This window comes from Olea europaea, unplaced genomic scaffold (assembly GCF_002742605.1).
Source record: "Olea europaea var. sylvestris unplaced genomic scaffold, O_europaea_v1 scaffold2512, whole genome shotgun sequence".
NCBI classification, from domain to species: domain Eukaryota; kingdom Viridiplantae; phylum Streptophyta; class Magnoliopsida; order Lamiales; family Oleaceae; genus Olea; species Olea europaea.
Genome location: NW_019243365.1, coordinates 134,049 through 154,004, shown reverse-complemented (window position 1 = coordinate 154,004; position 19,956 = coordinate 134,049). Strand labels below are relative to the sequence as shown.

At 35.1% G+C, this 19,956-nt stretch overlaps 3 protein-coding genes across 8 annotated transcripts; 1 reads left to right on the top strand and 2 right to left on the bottom strand.

Moving 5' to 3' along the window:
• Window positions 1-7,029, top strand: LOC111382490. Of its 3 annotated transcripts, none has more exons than XM_023006480.1 (12): window positions 1-126; window positions 1,574-1,728; window positions 1,839-2,403; window positions 2,479-2,628; window positions 3,481-4,133; window positions 4,213-4,287; window positions 4,363-4,549; window positions 4,629-4,727; window positions 4,883-4,949; window positions 5,260-5,425; window positions 5,561-6,277; window positions 6,526-7,029. In XM_023006480.1, exons 1-11 carry the CDS (start codon window positions 64-66, stop codon window positions 6,234-6,236), a joined length of 2,856 nt encoding a protein of 951 aa, XP_022862248.1. In that variant the 5' UTR covers window positions 1-63; the 3' UTR covers window positions 6,237-6,277; window positions 6,526-7,029. The 3 variants fall into 3 exon arrangements, with proteins under 3 accessions (XP_022862248.1, XP_022862247.1, XP_022862249.1); XM_023006479.1 differs by having other exon boundaries at window positions 6,474-7,029; XM_023006481.1 differs by lacking the exon at window positions 6,526-7,029 and adding an exon at window positions 6,411-6,489.
• A 2,293-nt stretch (window positions 7,030-9,322) lies between these two features.
• Window positions 9,323-14,387, bottom strand: LOC111382492 (acyl-protein thioesterase 2-like). 4 transcript variants are annotated; one of them, XM_023006485.1, is made up of 10 exons: window positions 14,301-14,387; window positions 13,587-13,672; window positions 13,351-13,465; window positions 12,211-12,247; window positions 11,995-12,064; window positions 11,567-11,671; window positions 10,533-10,683; window positions 10,345-10,427; window positions 9,740-9,833; window positions 9,323-9,627 (listed from the first exon to the last, which is right to left on the bottom strand). In XM_023006485.1, the coding sequence occupies exons 1-10, from the start codon at window positions 14,351-14,353 to the stop codon at window positions 9,546-9,548; spliced, it is 876 nt and encodes a 291-aa protein (XP_022862253.1). In that variant the 5' UTR covers window positions 14,354-14,387; the 3' UTR covers window positions 9,323-9,545. The 4 variants fall into 4 exon arrangements, with proteins under 4 accessions (XP_022862253.1, XP_022862255.1, XP_022862256.1 ...); XM_023006487.1 differs by lacking the exon at window positions 14,301-14,387 and adding an exon at window positions 14,082-14,240; XM_023006488.1 differs by lacking the exon at window positions 14,301-14,387 and adding an exon at window positions 14,110-14,240.
• A 1,540-nt stretch (window positions 14,388-15,927) lies between these two features.
• Window positions 15,928-18,270, bottom strand: LOC111382491 (ammonium transporter 3 member 1-like). Its single transcript, XM_023006482.1, has 3 exons — window positions 17,665-18,270; window positions 17,067-17,352; window positions 15,928-16,513 (listed from the first exon to the last, which is right to left on the bottom strand). Exons 1-3 carry the CDS (start codon window positions 18,268-18,270, stop codon window positions 15,957-15,959), a joined length of 1,449 nt encoding a protein of 482 aa, XP_022862250.1. The 3' UTR covers window positions 15,928-15,956.
• Window positions 18,271-19,956: the final 1,686 nt, after the last annotated feature.

The window sequence follows — 19,956 nt, the reverse complement described above, 5'->3', positions numbered from 1 at the left end:
GAAAATTGTGGAGTTTAGAGTGAAATTAGGAAATGCAGGGAGAGTACATTAGGGTTTCTGAAAATGGACTCTTCTGAATCTACCATACCCTCCGAAGGGGACGCTACTGAAACTGTTCCCGTCCAAGTACAAGAACGCAACTCTATATTTTTGTATAAATAAAATGTGTATTTCTGGGGAATTGTATACGTTTTTACCTTATTTTATGTGAGTTAATTTTATTTTTTTAAAATTAAATTTACACACGTGGAAACAAAATAAATGTGTGATTGTATTAGCATTTTAATATTTTTCTACTTGACTTTACGTGAATTAATTAATTTTATAATGATTTTCACCCTAGCTTGGTAATGGAGATGTGGATTTAGTTGAATTTAGAGATGGGTATGATAATAATGGGATCTCGTTAATTGAAGTAAATAAGATTTATTTTCGAAGGCGGTGAACTTTTGGATTAGAGCATTTTCTCATTTTTTTTTGGATAATTTGGTTCTGAAAAATGTTGGGGTTTGTGGTTATCTTTTATATCAATTTTGATGAAGCTGTCTTCACTTCTAGGATTTTCAAAATGATTTGTAGAATAGCAATCGGTGATTTTTACTATAGTTAGTTGGCACTATTGCTGATGCCACGGTTGGTATATTTATTGCCTGGCTGGGAATGGGTTGAGACTTATGATTCGAAGAATTCAGATTTGGTAAATTGGAAAAAAGTCAGTTGGCGCATTACACGTTGGTTGGAAAATAACTGAATTCTAATTGAAATAAAATCTTTGGACACATCTATGGCGTTTCTTCAACTGGGAGAAATTCGTGCAGTGTAGCTGTAGAGAAGCAATTTCTTGGCTGTATTAATTCAAATTTGAACCCCAATAAAACTCTGGAGGTCTAGTTTGGCAAAAACTTTGATTTTTGTTCGCATGAACATTAATCATATTTAGATTTCCCACTGTCCTAATTGATGTATACACACATGTTTTGTTACTAAGCATTTCTAATATTCTACGTCAAGGTGTCTACAGGTTCATATATACTCTTTTTGGTTGGTGAAAATATTTATGTCTATACATCCAGCAGTGTTAGCTTTTAATTACCCTGTTCCCAATCATCCTTGTGTAAATTTCTTCATTTCATTCTGTTTTTTTTGGAAAGGACATATACTTTAAGGCCTTCATCTGTATTTATGATTTGGTATTACAAATGATTAACTTGTTCCGCCAATACATTATTAGTTGTACTTGAATTTTTGCACGTGATGAGGAACATTGTCTCTCATTTTGAATGCACTCTTGCACGGACTTGCATTTTAAGCGATGCTTGAATTCTATTTCTTCCATCAGCCATATGGAAGTTAGGCTTCTGATCCATATCTCTTGTTAATGGTTATACAAATATCCTTGACGTTCATGTATTTGTATACTGAAAATTAATTATATCCAGAAAAAGAAACTTTTCTTCATCTTCTTGACTTGCTACTCGCCATTTAGTCGATCCATAATATTTAAAGCGATTACGTTGGGAAGAGCTGTTTAATCTGTTATTCTGATTTCTCACTGTTATTTTCTTTGACCTAGGACTCTCCTGTCTTCAGTTACATTAGTAACCTTTCTCCCATACAGCCTGTTAAGGAACCTGCAGGTTCTCAAGGCTTTACCGCACTTAATTCTCCTCCCATTGTATTCACATCACCAAGACTCGATCCTCACAGCCAGTCAAGTATACTCAAAAGGTTTAATATGTTTTGATGATCATTTATGATAAATAAAACAGTTCCTCTTTGTTTATCTTCAATTTGAGGCCACTGAAAGTGATAGAGCGATGATGTTAAATGTTATGCAGCTCACAATTTCCTCTATTACCGAGTGCAAAGTTATCTGGACAGGATGGAGGCTGCAGGATTAGTATCGCTGCTGCTGAAAGTTCTCAGAAACTGGATACCCAGCTGGGTGGTGGATTAAATACTTGCCTGGAGAAAGGTTTAGATAGTAGCAGACCCTTGGATGGCCAAACTGAAAGTCCCATAGGATGTGCTGAGCAGTTCCTGGCTGATGTGTGCATGGACTCTTTTAATTCTAATGTTTCAGCAGATTCCAGTTTGAAATACTCTTACAACATTGATCAGCCACCAGTTAAAGTAACTAACTCAAAGGAATCTGCTGGGAAACTTGAATACAAAAGCGATTTAAGAGGAAATGAGGAGTACACAGATGTTGCACCTTCTTCCATGACAAAGCAAACAGACCAGACACATGAAAGGGATGCATCAGTCGATAGGAGGGCAATAGAAATAGGTATGACGTCCAAAGATGGTGATTTAAGAGTTGATCATTGTGAAAAGTTTGAATCCAATTTGTCAGAGAAACTCGCTTTGACCAGCAAGCATCCGGAAAATTTTATGACCGAGGTTAGTGTTGCATCAGAAGTAAATTCGTCCTTTGATGAGAAAAGTTGCATATTCATATATAATCTCCAATTGCAGACTGCAGAAGCCAGGCAAATAGGTCATGTGGATGATTCCTCTTATTTGCTCTCAAAATCTGCACAGATTTATGAAGGGAATGAAAACTTTGTAGAAACTACTGGAGCCATGGCTGAAATAGTTCAGAAAGAAGTGCAGAATCATCCCATGGTATTAAAGTATCATGCTATGTGATTAATTCTCAGGCAGATTATCTGTGTTTTTAGAATCTATTCTTTGTGGTTGCTGTTATTAATGATCTCAATTCAAATAATTGAAGTTCGTATGTATTTCTTTATCAGTAAGCCTGCACAGTCAAATCTTTTTTAGCCGCCTAGTCATCTTCCCTTATCTTTTGAATTGTGAAGTAAGGATATCCTGTTTAAAACAATCTGTTATATTGATGCCAAATGAGATTTACAGCATAATATTCTTTGGCATTACTTAAGATAATCTTTGTGAAGAATGGTTTATACTTAATCGTTTGATATTGATTTCTGTTAAAAGCGCTTAATTTGACGAGGATATATTTAACAAAATGAAGTTCAAAAAGTTGCATCTATTGTGCTGAATTTTAGGCAGTTCGGATTTTAACTTTCTTCAATTTTGGTTTCATATGATGCACACTAAAAATGATGGAAGGTACTCCATCAGTTAATGTCTATAACATATTGCCTACAGTTGAACCAACAAAAATAGACATGTCATAGTTGCATGATAATTCACCAGTATTTAGAAATGGTGCTTGTCTATCTCCATATTCTATGGATAGAGAAATTTGTTGAATTATAACCTCCAGTACTCACATTAATTGATAAAATTTTAAGTGTTCTTGCATACATATATCACATTCTAAGTTCTTATAGTAGTAGGTTTTATTTGAATGGCAAGTGAAGAAAATATTTTTTTGTTTGGATTCTAGTGAAAAAATATCTCGGAATTTTGAGCATTACTTTTTGTTAAATCAGAATTAGGCACTTCTTGAAATATTATCTCATTACAAGTTTTTCACAAATTTATTAGGCTGCTCAACACGGTGGCTTGCCTGTACGTTGTCTCCATTTTGAAGATGCTCAGCAGAAAGTAATAACAAATAGGCATGTAGATACTTTAGGCATTGAGAATAGTTCAAGGCCACTTGCCTCTTCTGCAGATAGAGAGGGCCCCAAATCACTATCCTTGGAGACACCACCACCTTCCATTAGTCAAGCTGGCATGGCACACATAGTTTATGCTAGAAATAGAGGGAATTATAGCATAAAAGTTCCAATGCCTTTAGGTATTGGTTTGCACCTAAATAGCATTGTCAGTACCATGCAAGTTGGAGCTGGAGAAACTATAATTGTGAGATCATCTGAAAAGGGTAATTTTAGTATACGGGATGAGCAACAAGTGACTCCTGTGAGCTCTCATCTACCGGACAACTCAAATAACTCTACATTTTTGTCTGTGTCGGAGAGTGTTCTTGGAAGCGCTAATGACAGTACGTGTGACGATCATGCCTCGGTGGCAGCTAATTCTGCTACTTTGTCCACTTATGACATGGAACCTTTGGACAACACTGTGGTCTGTAATCTAATCCAGGATCAATCAGCTCCAGTTAACAAGAGGAAGTATAACACTGGAAATGCTGATGATACAGAGGAGTTTAACAAGTCAAGCCCCAAAAGGAATAGGCAAGTCTATGAGTTATCCTATATAGCAATGAGTTTAAATGTTTGTCTTACTACAATATTTTGGTTGCAATCTTTCCAGGAAGAAAACATCCGAGTCGAATGATGATTACAGTTGCAAACGTTGCAATTGCAAGAAGTCTAAATGCTTGAAGCTGTAAGCGCATAAAATGTTTTTGCCAATTTGGATTTGCACTTCCATCATGTGCTTTTGTAATTTTTTTCCTCGTAGTTACTGCGATTGCTTTGCTGCTGGAATATATTGTGCGGAACCCTGTTCTTGCCAAGGATGCTTCAACAGACCTGAATATGAGGATACGGTTCTAGAGATACGCCAACAAATTGAATCTCGCAATCCTCTGGCCTTTGCTCCAAAGATTGTACAGAACTTCCATGAACCACCTTCAAGCATTTGTGGGGTATTGAGGCATCAAAATTTATAATTATGCTGTACAACAATGTAATGTTAACTGAAATACAAAGTTGAAATGTTCACAGGAAAACGAGACTCCTTTATCGAAGTCCTCCGGAAGGCACAAAAGAGGGTGCAATTGCAAGAAGTCGATGTGCCTCAAAAAGTACTGTGAGTGCTATCAGGTATATGGGTGTGCTTGTATGCATATTCATCTTCATCATATTTTTTGGGAGGAGGGGTGATGGCGTTGGGTCTCAGTCTCAGAACCTCTTCATGCTAAGTACTACTTAATTGCATCTGCTCTAATTAAATGTGTTTCTTTGCACCTTATGGGCAGGCAAAAGTTGGTTGTTCTGATGGATGCCGATGCGAAGGATGTAAAAATGTCTATGGCCAAAAGGGAGGTATGATTTTCATCAAGGATTTTTTGGTTCTGTTATCAGATTGTATGAGATTCTACCTGTTAATACTCAGAAGACTTTAGGAATAGATATTTACTGAACAGGCTAATAAAATTATAAATTGCTCACTATGGAAATGACCTGGAGGTGCTGGGAGACTTGGAGGGCATAATGACGAGGATGAAGATATATATTTTCTTGTACTCCAACAACAAAGTGATAGATGACATTTAAGTTTTACGAATTATATGATATATAACCGTGAATCATTTATGGCTTTACTATTATTTGAACTGGATTCTCCATCTTTCAGAATATGGCATGAATAAGGATGCGGGCATGCAATGTACTGAAGAAACAACAGATGGCTCTTTTGTTGAAAAACTAGAAATTGTGGGGTCTGGAAATGTTTTACATAATACTGAGCTATGCAATCCTCATAATTTGATGCCAGTGACACCATCATTCCAATACTCGGAGTAAGATTAATTCTGTTTAGATACATTTCAATCCCAAAGTACTAATTTCTGATCATATGGTTAATTGATTACTTGTAATTTGAAATAGCTTCCTAAGCGTTAATCTTTTTTTTCCTTTCTTTCTGAATTGTATAGTCAGGGAAAGGGTACATCAAAAGCCTGGTTCCCTTCTGGAAAATACTTTCAGTCACCAGAATCTGGTCCCACCTTCAGGGCATCATGCATCAGGTTCCCGAGGTCTCCTAGAAATTCAGATAATCCTGATATGATCTCAGAAAATATTAAAGAGCTGGATCTAGTTTCTTTTGATCATGAACTAGAATACCACAAAACAGGAGCGGTGAATGACTTCTCATCCGGGTACCATGGACATGGCAATATGGAGCTTCTGGCCGCTCCACCAAATGCACAAGAATGGGAAAATAATTTTAAAGTTCAACCCTTTTCTGAAAGTGGACATTTTTCTTCAGCAAGTTCCCTACGTTGGCGTGGTTCACCTATCACCCCTATGGCTCAGTTTAGTGGGAGTAAACTTCCACAAGCCTTTGACTTTTATGATGATTTACACAATGTTATGGATGATGACACACCAGAGATACTGAAGGACACTCCTTGCCCACTCAATGCTGCGAAAGTAAGCTCTCCAAATAAGAAGCGAGTTTCTCCACCTCATGGTCATACATGTGAGTTGGGTTCAAGCTCATCAGCAGGCGTGAGAATTGCTCGCAAGTTCATATTGCAAGCCGTTCCCTCATTCCCACCTCTTACACCATGCGTTGAATCTAAAAACAGTGGACAAGAGAAGACATAATCTGCAGAGTTGTAGCAGTAGTACATGACATAAATAATGAGGTAAGTCTTGACAATTGCATTCAATTTTATCCTGTTAATTCTGTTTTTCCTTGGGACTCGCAATATAGTATTGCATAGGCTATCCACAAATGGCTATTCATCAATCATCCATATTAATGAAAGCAACCTTTAGGTCATTACAATCTGCCAGGTATAGAATGTTTTACCTTTGCATCACTTGTGACATGTTTGGTAGGGAGACATTATCAAGAACAAGGAAAAAACAAGTTCGTAATCCTGCTGTTTAGATGTCGCTTTCAGAAATCGAAGTTGCAATGGTTTTGAAGGCTTCACATACGAAGACGGAAGAAAGCCTTCAGTAGAACGAGACGTCTGTCCAACTCCCTTCACGTTCATTGCTTTAGATGCTGCACATCACTATACTTCGTTGGTTGGAGAAAAACAGAAACAAGTTGCCATTTTCAATTTTCCATGACGAAGAATGCCATGTTCGGTTGCGAGAGACTCATCTTTTATGTTTGATTTTCGACCTCTTAATGACATCACAGATGATCTTTTTGACAGTGCTGCACTTTTTTACTTCCCATCTTCTCATATAGTTATCTTTTAGAAAATAAGAAGTTGAAAATGGTTATTGCTTGCCTCGAACGCTCTTTTGGGGCTTTTAATCATTGCTCTCCAAGTTGCCTTATTGACTTCAAGATGTAAGTTAGAATGAAACATTGATTAATATGTTGCACTGAAAAGTATATTTATAACCTATGATGCTCGGACTCGAGTATGGGTGTGTATTTAAGTGTCGAATCTTTTATTTTTTTAAAATGCAGGATATGGAGATATGCCTAAAAAGAGTCCAAATTTTGGACACGAGTATGTGGGTACGTCTTTTAAACTTCATGTTTTTTATTAATTCAAGATGTCATTTTCAATAACTCAAAATCAAAATCAATTGTTCATAAACAAAGAAATATATATTAAATAAGGAGTTAAGACAAATAAAATAGAATTCTGGGGTTTAGCTTTCAATTATGAGAAATTAATTACTAAATGTTATATAAAATAGAAAATGAGAGACTTGATTGTAATTTGGATTTAGTGGAGCACTAAGTAATACTATATGGAATTCATTTTTATTTTATACAAATAAATCTCTAGACCATCGATACAGAGAGGGAAAGAAAAAAGAAAGAAGAAGGGATAACCTAATGTCGTTGTCCTTTCTTCACCTTCTTAGAGGCCACACTAGGTTTATAAAGAACATAGCGAGAAAGAAAATGGAAAGAAAAGAAGAAAGAAAAATGAAGAAGAAGAAGCAAAAATGACGAAAGTGTCCGGTTGTAACTTAAGGATTTAGTGGAGCACTAAGTAATACTATATGGAATTCATTTTTATTTTATACAAATAAATCTCTAGACCATCGATACAGAGAGCGAAAGAAAAAAGAAAGAAGAAGGGATAACCTAATGTCGTTGTCCTTTCTTCACCTTCTTAGAGGCCACACTAGGTTTATAAAGAACATAGCGAGAAAGAAAATGGAAAGAAAAGAAGAAAGAAAAATGAAGAAGCAAAAATGACGAAAGTGTCCGGTTGTAACTTAGAGGATTCGACATATATTCTATACTCATACCCATGTCGTGTTCAACATGGATACTCCAACCATTTCTAAGAGTTCAAGCATCAGAGTTTGTAATTAATTCTTTATAAAGTGGTTATTCTATTTTAATGTAAGTTTAATGTACTTTCTAAAAGAGAGAAATATTATTCAGTATAATCGATATGCATCAGTTTAGATGATAACTTTATGATATTAATGTCATCACTTAAATTAATGCTTTAGCACCTTCAGTGTTGGCATTATTCAAAGAAAAATTACTTTTGAGCAAACCTACGTAGGCAAGAAAATCTGAGTTTGAGAAGTTTGGTATTGTTGCTAAATAGTGTTTAGGCTTCTTCCGGGGTTGTTGGGGCTTGTGAAGCTTGACGGATTGTGTTATATTTTAAGTTTTTCTAGAACACCGAACTAAACGTCAGATAGAAGTGTTACTTTCAGTTAATTATTTGGGTAAATTAAAACGAATGTCCCCAACCTTTGAGGACATGCACCTCCATAACTTTTTTTCCCCCTGGATGATGGAATCCCCAACCTTTGAAAAACAGGCACTGTTCATCGAAATGGATGAATTTCAACTGTTATTCTATTAGTCAATTATTTGACCAGCATTCTTTAAATTGAAAAGGGTAAAACTGTCTTCTCCTTATTTTTAATTAAAGTATTTAAAAAAGAAAAAACTAAAAAATAAAATAGAAAAGAAAAATAAGGAAGTAAACGTAAATCTTGTTTCATTATCCTCTATTTTTTTTCTTAAGACTTTTAAATAAATTTCTTGAACAAGGATCCCTGAGCATATCAAAGAATTGGTCTCAATTCTACTTAGATCACATCATTTTTATAAAAAATGCTTCTTTAAGCCTATAAAAAAATTGTCAAAGTCTTCAGTATCATAACCACTTAATTCATCCTCTGATAACTATATTCAATACAGTAAACTTTGAGGTTGAATTATACAGCAAAAGCAAGCATCAACATTTGATCAAATAAAAGAATCTAGTAAAAGCACATAAAATGAACTTAAAAAAAAAAAAAAAAAAAAAAATTCATGGGAAATTTGCAACAGCGGTCCCTAACCTTTTCATTTTTTGCACACTTATCCTAACCTTCATTTTGTGCTAGCGGGTGTTTCTACCTTTTATAAATATACACATGAGGTTCATCCGGACGAAAACCGTCCAAAACACCGTCCAAAAAGGTCTCAACGTCCAATAAAATGGTCGCGATTCAACTGACAGTGTTTTGGACGATTTTCGTCCAAATTGATCTCAGATGCATATTTATGAAATATTAGGAATTATCGCTGATACAAAATAAAGATTAGGGTAAAATCTGCAAAAAAAAAAAAGCAAAGGTTAGGGACCGCTGCTGCAATTTTCCCTAAATTCATTGATACATTTGAAGGGCCAAATCAAATTACAGCTGAAGTTTGAAAGTTTAGGTAAAAGGAAAGTGGAAAGTGTAAAAAGAGAGAATAAGGAAAGAAGTTTCTTTGATCTGTTCTTGCAAGGGAAGGAACTGAAGGTAAAACATCAATGAAATAGGCATAATTTTCTTCAGCAACACAAAATAGAGACATTTATAGAACGCATCAGTATAAAGTTCCCATATTATTTAAGCTACATCTTTCTATAGCTGTTACACTTATTTTTCTTTTCTTCATGTATACCCCATGCTTCCTCGGAGACCTTTTCACAATTAAGATCCCCCAAGCCTCAATCTTGCAGTTAACCAGCGACAGACATCTTCCATTTCTTCAGGAATGGTATAATGGCCAAGTCTGTGTGGAAGAAACACAGGAAAACAATGAATAAGTAAAGCAAGAAATCAATTAACTTGGTATTATTTATGACAACAGAATCACGGTTATCAAAGTACGAGCATATAAATACCCGTCATATGTTCTAAATGTAAGATTTTGGAACCCAGCTGAACTTAATATACGTGCAGATTTTTCTCCATGTTTATAAGCCACCACTTCATCTCCTGAAACAGAAATAGCTTGGTAACTTGATGACCTATTGTTAGATTGTAAATCATATGAAAATTTCCACCACGGTAAACCTTAACTTAAAGCCCATTCGAATGCCCTTTTTTGCGATTAAAGTCCTACATTCGTCATGCCAAATGGAGAATGACAAATCAATTATGATGGTGCTCGTGTCCTTTTGAAGATTCAAGGTATATGTTGTTTAAATAACTGCCGGGAGGCCTATTTCTTTCCACAATAAATTAAAGACTTCCTTGCATAAGCAATCTTAAAGCACGTGTACTCATTGCTAGATCATTTAAACTAATCCCTTGAGAAGGGCTCCCATAGAAACACCGGTGAGCCCAAATTTTATTGTTGAAATCCAGAATTTACTATGCATGGAACCTTCCCTTCAGAATAGCAGGTCTAAAAGTATTTCCAAAGCAAAATGAATATAAGTGCAAATAGGCTATAGACCTTCATATCGAAAAATTAAAATTGACACAAATGTAACTATGTAAGTACCAGGTCCATGACAGAGTAAAATAGGCAATGTTGCTGCACGTGCTGAAGTCTCATTGGATTCTTTCAGTTGGTTTCTCAGTATCCTAGAATACAATCAGTTGCTGAGTCCAAAGAATCATGTGACTACCAAGAGCATGCTCTGGTAGGGTACAAATGATGTGTGCTTGAGTGTACAAACAAAGTAATACCTTGAACATGGTAGCCAGCCACTAAGACCAACAACAGAGCTCAGGTTAACTGGGTACGGGTTTCTGTTCCCGTACCGTGCAAAAACATGACAAGTGGCTGAGTAGAGAGCGGTTGCAGCACCCATACTAAATCCCCCAACACCTAGTTTAACTGTAGAAATAACAAAATTATACATATCTAGCTGCAATTATAGATTGCCGAGCCTCTTGAAGTAGCTAGACCCGCTATAGTAATGGAGTTTCCTTTTTCATTAACATAAAACAGCAGGAAACTGGATAAGGGAGATTGTATATAATCAGTTCAATACTTGATAATGTTGTTGGTGGAATATCAATTGACATGATATCTACTAGAGAAATATGTTATCTGGTAAAAATTAGTTAGTGTACTTTAAAGTCGATGATAATTTCTGGAAAATAATTATAAAAATTTCAAAGAAAATTTGACACGCTACAATAACATCAACTTTGTTGTTGTTTTTTTTGTAATGAACAACGTTCTGGAAGCATCACTATCAACTTTATTTGTAAAAATGCTTTCTAAAGAAGAGTGAAAGGTTACGATCAAGTTACTGATGATAAAATATTAGACCATCTTAAACCTGTGTGGACATTCAAATGTTGATTACTAAGAGTCAACGAGATATCAAAATTGTTGTTTCAGCAATGAACCAGTTCAAAAGCGAGAAAATTACCACTTCTGGGATTTTAGTTCACACAGCATATTAACCAACTAAATTTGCTGAGTTCCAACAATTAAAAATTTCACCAAGGAGTCCAACATCCTATAATAAACTCTTACCTTCTATTATTGATTCTTTTGGTGATTATCTCTAGATGAATACGAAAAAGAAAATGTGCAATGAAAACTTCTTATTTGTGTGTTAGACGAAATTTTGAATAAGATGTAGAAATAAAGCGTACCCAAAAAAAATTATATAATCTGTTAAAAAACCTCGTTCAATCATGTAAGACAACATGATATTAATATACATGTTAAAATTTATCTTATAAGCATTGAAGGAGAAACTTACTATCAGCAGGTTCTGTTGACAAAAGATTGGCCACGTGTGCTGCCGATGCATCCAAGCCCTCTACATCGTCAGGTGCATCCTCCGAAATATCTTCTGCATCAAACCCTAATATGATAGGAGTAAGTGCCATGGCATTCATTCATATGGCAGATGCAGAGAAATCATTGTCACAATATATCAGCATATTTGGCTATGCTAAAAAAAGGAAGATTCTGTATTGAAAATTCCAAAAAAAAAAAAAAAACATGCGGACATGTTTGGCAACAAAAGTTACTTGAAAGTGAATCTTAAGCTTAGACAAACATGCTAATAAGTGGACTTTTGCATCAGTGGTGAAACACTAATATGTGACCAATTGAAAATATTACTGTAATTAAGTCATTGCAGATGAATACAAACATAAAAGTGTGCACGGCAGAATATCTTACAAGCAGTGGAAGGAAATCCACCAAATAAAGACACCGGTCGAGTAGGAGCAGTTGGGCAGATCCACTTTATCTGCATGGCATTTTAAACAAAATGGTACTATAAAGTTACTAACTAAATACATAATTTTAATTAATTTTTCTTTACATGGAACAGGAACAAGTAGTGTATATTGTATCTTGCAATACAAAATGACCAAAATTCATATTTATCCTTACATTTGGAAGAGGAAGGTTTTCCAAGAGCTGGGACCAGCTGCAGAAAAAGAAATAAAATTAAAGTGAATGTCAAAAACCACTAATGGAGATCTATATTTATTGGATTCTTCCATTGAAGATCAAGTTTCAATGTTGCCATTAGACAAGGATATGATAAGTATATCCTTCGCATTAAACATAACATAAAACCTTTTAACAAATTCAACAATAGGACAAACACCCGTGTCCGACATACATTCGAGTCCATGTTGATAACACAATTTTTTCTTTTAAATTTTCAAAAGCAAGTTGAAAACCACTTATTTCTATCGGGACCACGTTTGCAAGAAGAATTCTTTGAAAAAGATGATTATAATAACACAATATGCTAAGTATGAGACAAAGAAAGAAAATAGGCTTCTCAATAAATGACAACCAATTGTATTATTCCGTTGATTTAATCAACTCAGAAAGATACTTAGACCCCTGTTCGTTTTGGATTAAAACCCAATTAAAATCTCAAGTCAAAGTCAACATTTAATTTTAACTACATATGTCATGAGACTCATAATTTTTCAACCACATATTTCATCAACTATTATCAAAATTTAATAAAAATCAAATTTTGATCTCCACCAAACAGGGGATTAATACCATGCCATAGTGTTAAAAGGGAAAAACATGGCTAGTGAGGAAGTGGTCCCTTGTTCTACATCTGCTATATATTAAGGTGTCAGACACGAGTCCACCTCAAAATCTTACAAGTAACAGCCATTATTCAGTTCAAGTAACAGTTTGACTTCTTTAAATGATGAGAATGAGAATCTTATAGAACTTAACAAGATCGAAAAAACGCTGGATAGTCTCTCACGTATTTCTTTTTGTGATTAAATGAGATGAATATGACACTTGAATGTAAGGCATGAAGTGAGCAAACAATAAACTTTCCACCCACAATCACATTAATGAAGTTGAAGTTCTACATGTATTTAATGAAGTCGCAGTCATTATAGCCAAACACCATCTAGCAATTGCAAGTAGATTCTTTCATGCATTTCAATAGGAATATAATTAATGATAAGTGCTTCGGGACTCCTTATCAATCAAGAAACAAAAAACTGCAAGCTCCATTTGTTATATGACTGAAGCAGATTGTTATACCTTGAGCCTCTATCACCAAGGCCATGAAGCCAAACGATTGTAGCTTCGTGTCTCCCTCTTGGCCTGACAACATGAGTCCTTCCAAACTCAAATGCCCTTCTAGATGTTTGGCTACCTAATAAATTCGAAGGTCAATTTAAAATTGGGCTAAACGTTTTTCCTTAATTTATGAAAGATTATAGCTTAAACAGCTAAGAGTACATACAAATTAAAAGGAGAATAAGAATTAATTAGACCTTCAGCAGAGCCACTGACGCTCATTTTCGACTCAGATAAATGCGCAATGGAGAAGAATCCCACTTGCAGTGAGAACAAAGAGTTCCTGCAATGAAGAAAATACACAACCAGTAATCCTTATTTATACTTATTAAGGAGGGCGAAAATGGAACAAAAATAAGACAAAACTGCACAGGTCTAGTATTGGCATCCACCATTTACACCCCATCTAGAACTACCTACAAAAAGACATTCAGAAAGAGAAAGGAACCCATGAAAATGAAGCATAAGGACAAAAAATAAAATAAATAAAGCCATAATCTTTATGAGCACATAGAATCCACACACATCAATAAACACATAAATTCAGTAATGACCCTCGAGCCAAAAAGAGTCGGTCTTTGGTCTTATAATGCACATTCAAAGAATCAATTTTCTAGTGGACAAAATGGAAAAAGAACGAACTTTCAACCATTTAACCCAATAATATTTCAAGAAAACAATAGAATACTAACATTCTTCAAAAGAATTAAATTTATATACATTCACACACAAAAAATGCCTCTCCCATTTGATATTAGAAAAATTCTTGAATTTCAAAGGCATATTTGGTAAAAAAGAAAAGAAAAGAAAAGCGTGTGCAGCATTTGTAGGAAAGATCTGATAGAAATGGAAATAATAATGAATTTACAGGTGTGAAAGATAAGTGGGGTTAAAGCTTTTATGCACCAAACCTGGACTTGGGATTCCAGAGTTGAACGAACCAAAAAGTGAATAGGCTTTTCATTTCCTACTTCACTGTTTGTCTCCCCATGTTTTCCCGTCTCTTAATTTTTATTTAAGTCATGACGTAAAAAAGTTACTTATTTTAAAAATAATCTATTTTTAACGGGAAAAAAAAAGGTAAGTTTGATATCGTTCCCATGGTTCGATCCTTCCGGGTAAAACGCGACATTCATTGAGCTCTTGTATGACGTTGCTGAACTTATGCACCCAACTTTGGAGTTTAAAAATGAGAATGAAAGTACATCAAATATTTCACAGTAACAACGTGTATTGATGAATTGCACTAAAATATCTTCAATTATGTGAAGCAATTTCATCAATTGAACTTCCAGATCAAGGGCATTAAAGTAAAAAAGGGAAACAACTGGGGGAAAATAGCCGCTTATTATCTTTATATACGTGTATTGATTCAGTGACTATTGGAACAATAAGGCGAGTCCCAGAGCTGAATTCTTTTATATAAATTTTGATTAAAGTAAAAAAGGGAAACAACTGGGGGAAAATAGCCGCTTATTATCTTTATATACGTGTTTTGATTCAGTGACTATTGGAACAATAAGGCGAGTCCCAGAGCTGAATTCTTTTATATAAATTTTTATTATTAGTTATAAAAGTGCTAATTTAAAACCTGTAATTTCTTATTCGGATGCTTAAAATTTCTAATAGTGCACTAGTCAAAAAAATAATATTTACAGGGCCATGTATACGTCTATAAAGTCATGAAATATTTTGTCAAAAAAATTCATATAAGCAGCGCATAGTCAGTCTCTCACTTATTGTTCGAGTTGGTTCCTAACTTTCAGAGACAAGTAAAGTTGATGTCAATAAAGATTAAAGTTGAGTATTTCTTTCTCATATTGCACTCTATCACCAAACGTAGACAAGTTAGTGTAGGAGTTTTAACGATTTTAATCACTAGTGATTTAGTGACAGTATTTCGAGCTCTTGCTACAATAAGAATCCATGTTGAAGCTCCCTATATCGTTGTTGTTGTCTGTTGGAAAGTGTTGAGCCGAGAGGTTTTCCTTTGAATCGTTAAAATACTTCGGTGGAGGTGTGATCACGTTTGGTGAAACAATTGTTTGGGTGCCCTCCCGGCCCATGATGAACCGGTTCTACTAGATAAGGCTAGATAAATCAAAGTCGATTTGGCTAGATAAATCAAAGTCAATTGAAATCGTTAGCTTTATTCTCTAGAACTTGTATTGTTATCTTTTCGTTCTTTGAAATAATACACAATTTCTATAAATTATTTATGTATCAACGTATAGCACACGTGTACTGTTTTAAATAAAAATTTCTACCTTTTAGCATTGCAAGAAACTAGAATAATCAAAATTAACCATAAACGAGTAATCACTTAAGTTCAAATAAGTTCAAATAAGTGCATTTTATTTTCAACCTTTCCTAGATTACATCCTAAAGAGTACGTAGCATGCATCCTGCACTTACATTGAACTTTCAGACAATGAAATTGGTAAAATAAAGCGAAAGGGACATTCTTTCCATGTCAATGTCAAAGAGAATAAAAATAAGAAAAGACGTGTGATCAGTACTTTAACAACATTAATTTTAACGAAGTCCGAGACCTTGATTGAAATCTTCTAATAAGACGTCGTTGATGTCATTTCAACATGATCCTTGGACTTTGATGCGCCGGTTTCCATATCGTTATAGGTTGAGAATCGTGAATTTTCACTCCTTTCGCCTTGGCCCCAAATGGCATAAGCTTCCTCGCCATGAGCAGCTTCATCCCCAACCTCCATATCTTCCTCGGTCATCCTTAAAGGCACGACGAATCGTACTAGAAGACATATTATACTTGTACTTATAATGTTAAAAACTATTACAAACACCATCCCAAGAAGTTGAAGTCCTACTTGTCTGAAACCATTGCTGTAGTCTTTCATGTGGAAGCCATAGAATAGGCCAACATATTGGCCATACTTTGCATAGAACAAATTGCATAATTTAGGGTCTGCAAATAAACCGGTGAGAAGTCCTCCGAGGGATCCGGCAACGGCATGCGTGTGGAACACCGCCATCGTGTCGTCGACTTTTTGAAGAAGCTCAGATTTCTTGTGTACCACCATCATTGTGAACCATGGAATTGAGCCCGAGCAAATTCCCATTATTATGGCTGCCCATCCATGTACAACACCTATACACATGCACTCGCATTTATATCAAGAAAATCATGATTTCTTATTCAAAATTGCTTAAATTTGGTTTTTATATGATTACATTAAGCCTATCATTTGATGAAAAATTAACTTGGAGGTACGTGCGGTTTGTTGAATTACCTCGTCTAAGAACATTAGTACAACTTTAACTCGCCTTCTCACATATGAACCAGATTTTTAAGAATTTGGGACCTTCAATATATTATATTGAACTATCTAATCAAAGCTCCTTTTTTATATGGATTAAAATCTCAATTAAAATCAACAATTAATTTTAACCACACATTTTATAATCCCACAATTTTTCAACCACACATTTCATTAATTTTTATTAAAATCTACTAACAATCTGATTTTAATTTACTCCAACCAGGACTATATTTATAGAGAGAATCATCTAAAAATTTAGAGGGGCTTCAAAGGTCCTTTAACATGAATATAAGACTTTTATGTGTTCCAATGACACATTGAACTACTGTGTTCGAAAGCTATTGATCAAACAGGGTTTGACGGCTTCGAGAAATGAATTACCTGCAGCTGGAGTGATGCAAACTAAACCAGTGATCATGCCTTGAACAGCTCCAATTACAGAAGCTTTTCCAAAAACCAGAACATCAAGAATAAGCCAGGTTAATAAACTTGTAGCAGCACAAACATGAGTGTTCAAAACAGCCAAGGATGCATCAATATTAGCAGCATAAGGGTCTCCTCCATTGAATCCAGTCCATCCCATCCACAATAGTCCTGCCCCAGCCAACATTAGCAGGATGTTGTTTGGTGGAAATCTTTCCCTGTCCTTTGCCAAACGAGGACCGACCTGAAAATCACATACCTAACCGTTACCAGTGCTTTTGAAGGAAAAGGAAAGATGAATATAACCTGTTATGGACGCGTTTCCTTTCAAATATCTCAAGTTTTTAAATAAAATAGTGTAAAGTGGCATCATAGCCAACAAAAGTACTCAGTTAAAGTACGGTTGTAACTCATTTAAAAATGTTCTCCACATGAACGGTATGTGTTGAAAAATTAGCTTACCCTACACGTGGAAGGATTTGAATTGAAAATTAAACAAATATGAGCTTTTTAGATGAGGTGATTCAACACTTGATCATCAAGTTTCCATACGTACCCAATATGCAGCCGTGAAACCAGCAACTCCAGAGGACAAATGGATAACATAACCGCCGGAATAATCTATCATCCCCTTCACCGCCAGCCACCCATTAAGAGACCAAATAGTGTAAGCTCCAACGGTGTAAGAAAAAGTAAGCCACAGAGGAACAAACAGCATCCAAGCATAAAAATTCATTCTTCCCAGTACAGCACCAGCAATTAAAATCAACGTAATTGCTGCGAAAACAAACTGGAAAAACACCATTGTTGCATTTGGAAACTTGCCGGCAAATCCTTTTTCAAGTAAATAATGTTGAGATAATGCCACATTAATCTTGCCCCAAACGGGGATCAGTTCATCCCCGAAAGAAAGTCTGTATCCCCAGCAAACCCAACAAACAAGAACGCATGCAAAAGCATATAGGGCCATGAAAGCTGAATTCACAGCCCATTTCTTCTTTACAGCGCCGCCGTATAAGATGATAAGGCCCGGCACGCTCTGTAAGCCGACTAGTGTAGCCGCGGTTAGTTGCCAAGCGTTGTCGCCTTTGCTCATCCATGAAGGGTTGGCCTCGTCGGGAACCAGATTAGGAGGAAGTGCAAATGGTGGTGGTGAAGCCATGAAAAAGAGACTGGATAAAATAATTTGGGGTGCTATTGATTAATTCCTTGGTTATGGGCTTGTTTATATAAGATGAAAAAGTTGCATAGTTTGGTTGTCACGACAAGATTTCCAGTTATTGGAAGTATCTTCTTAATCTGTCAAAATTGTATTACAAAATTGGTTTCTTTTCTGTTGGCGAGTATTACAAAGGGTTTCCAGTTTCAACGACATTCTCGAAGAATTCATTGGTGCATCAATGACAAATCTACCACTGTCAATTGTCTTTTTCGGTAGACAGCTTCATTTTTTGAGGTAATGTTATGGAACGTAGAATTGGATGCTAAGAAGTCTAAATATAAATGAGCCATTGGAAAGCATAGTGAACTCACTTACACGACAAATTTGTGATCTAAGTTTTTAAGAAAAGGTAAACTTTTTCATTTCTATTTATATTTTCAATCTCTCTTTTGAGTTCCAATAATTCAATGGGAGTGCAGATAAAAAAAAGTTGCTCGTCAAGAGGCTGTTATTGTTCCACTGTGTTGGCAAATTATGTTTTAAAAATATTTTTTTATTAATATATTAATTAAACAAATTCAAGTTTTATTAGTGAGTAATTTAGAGAAATTTAAGAAAATTTCATATGCTGCACTGGTTAAGTCTGTAAGTTCACCTGAATGTGATTAAATGAGATGAATATGCCACTTGAATGTGAGGTATGAAGTGAAGTTGAAAGTAACTAAATCTGAGCAAACAATAAACCTTCCAACCACAATCACATCAATGAAGTTGAAGTTCCAATGGAGTCGCATTCATTATAGCCAAACACCATCTAGTTGTTGGGTTGTGTGCCCATATAGTATAATTTTGCTAATGTAAAAAAATAACAATAATAATTTTTATATTGAATAAAATTATGTTTACTCTATTTATTGTATTTATCTATTGAGCATGCGAAATTCAAGTGCTCGTGATCATAAATATGAGTTGGATACTTGCGTTGGGATAATATGAGTTGGGTACTTACGTTGAGAAGTACAGTGAGACGCAAGTTATATTTTGATCATAAATAATTTGTTTATAACCAAAGTAAGGGTTGACACCTTGGATTGGAAGGTTTTAGTGTTGACCGATTCACTATTCATGTTTGTGATTTGTCCTTAACACAGAGATAGTTAAAGGTGATACTAGTACACTTGGAGTGTATTGAACGGACCACGTGTTGAATTTAATTCTATAGCATAACCGTGTGGAGAATTGAATTCCACTTGATCACTGTGTATTTCATCTGAATCCACTGACAAAATTATGTATATCTTTTCGTAATTTTTTTGGTTTTTTGATTCATCAATGGGTGAGATCAATTTGATTGGTCAAATATCTTGATGAGTTGGAAACTTGAGAATTAGCGGAGTAGAGAACATGAATTCGTGTCGGGAACCATCAACCTGAAAATGAGTAAAGTGATTACTTAAGTATTTTCTCTTGAACGGTTAAAACCTGAGCTCATTGTTTAGCGACGACTAAACTTCAACATCTGTGATTTGTTCACAGGACCGTCGAAGAAAATGAAATTTAATTTAGTGAGAATAATTAGAGGAGTAAAACGGTCATTTATGCTCGTACCTAATTATCGTATCTCAGACGGGGATAAAATACATATACAACAGGTCAGAGGAAAGTATTACAGATTTATTGGCTTCT

Excerpts from the sequence above, each read along its gene's own strand:
- LOC111382490 (XM_023006480.1), top strand. The coding sequence starts at position 64 with ATGGACTCTTCTGAATCTACCATACCCTCCGAAGGGGACGCTACTGAA. Across the intron at positions 1,729-1,838 it reads CAGTCAAGTATACTCAAAAG|CTCACAATTTCCTCTATTAC; the intron begins GTTTAATATGTT and ends AATGTTATGCAG. Across the intron at positions 4,288-4,362 it reads AAGTCTAAATGCTTGAAGCT|TTACTGCGATTGCTTTGCTG; the intron begins GTAAGCGCATAA and ends TTTTCCTCGTAG.
- LOC111382492 (XM_023006485.1), bottom strand. The coding sequence starts at position 14,353 with ATGAAAAGCCTATTCACTTTTTGGTTCGTTCAACTCTGGAATCCCAAG. Across the intron at positions 13,673-14,300 it reads CTCTGGAATCCCAAGTCCAG|GAACTCTTTGTTCTCACTGC; the intron begins GTTTGGTGCATA and ends TCTTCATTGCAG. Across the intron at positions 11,672-11,994 it reads TGGATTTCCTTCCACTGCTT|GGTTTGATGCAGAAGATATT; the intron begins GTAAGATATTCT and ends CTATCATATTAG.
- LOC111382491 (XM_023006482.1), bottom strand. The coding sequence starts at position 18,270 with ATGGCTTCACCACCACCATTTGCACTTCCTCCTAATCTGGTTCCCGAC. Across the intron at positions 17,353-17,664 it reads GTTTCACGGCTGCATATTGG|GTCGGTCCTCGTTTGGCAAA; the intron begins GTACGTATGGAA and ends TGTGATTTTCAG. Across the intron at positions 16,514-17,066 it reads TTGCATCACTCCAGCTGCAG|GTGTTGTACATGGATGGGCA; the intron begins GTAATTCATTTC and ends GCATGTGTATAG.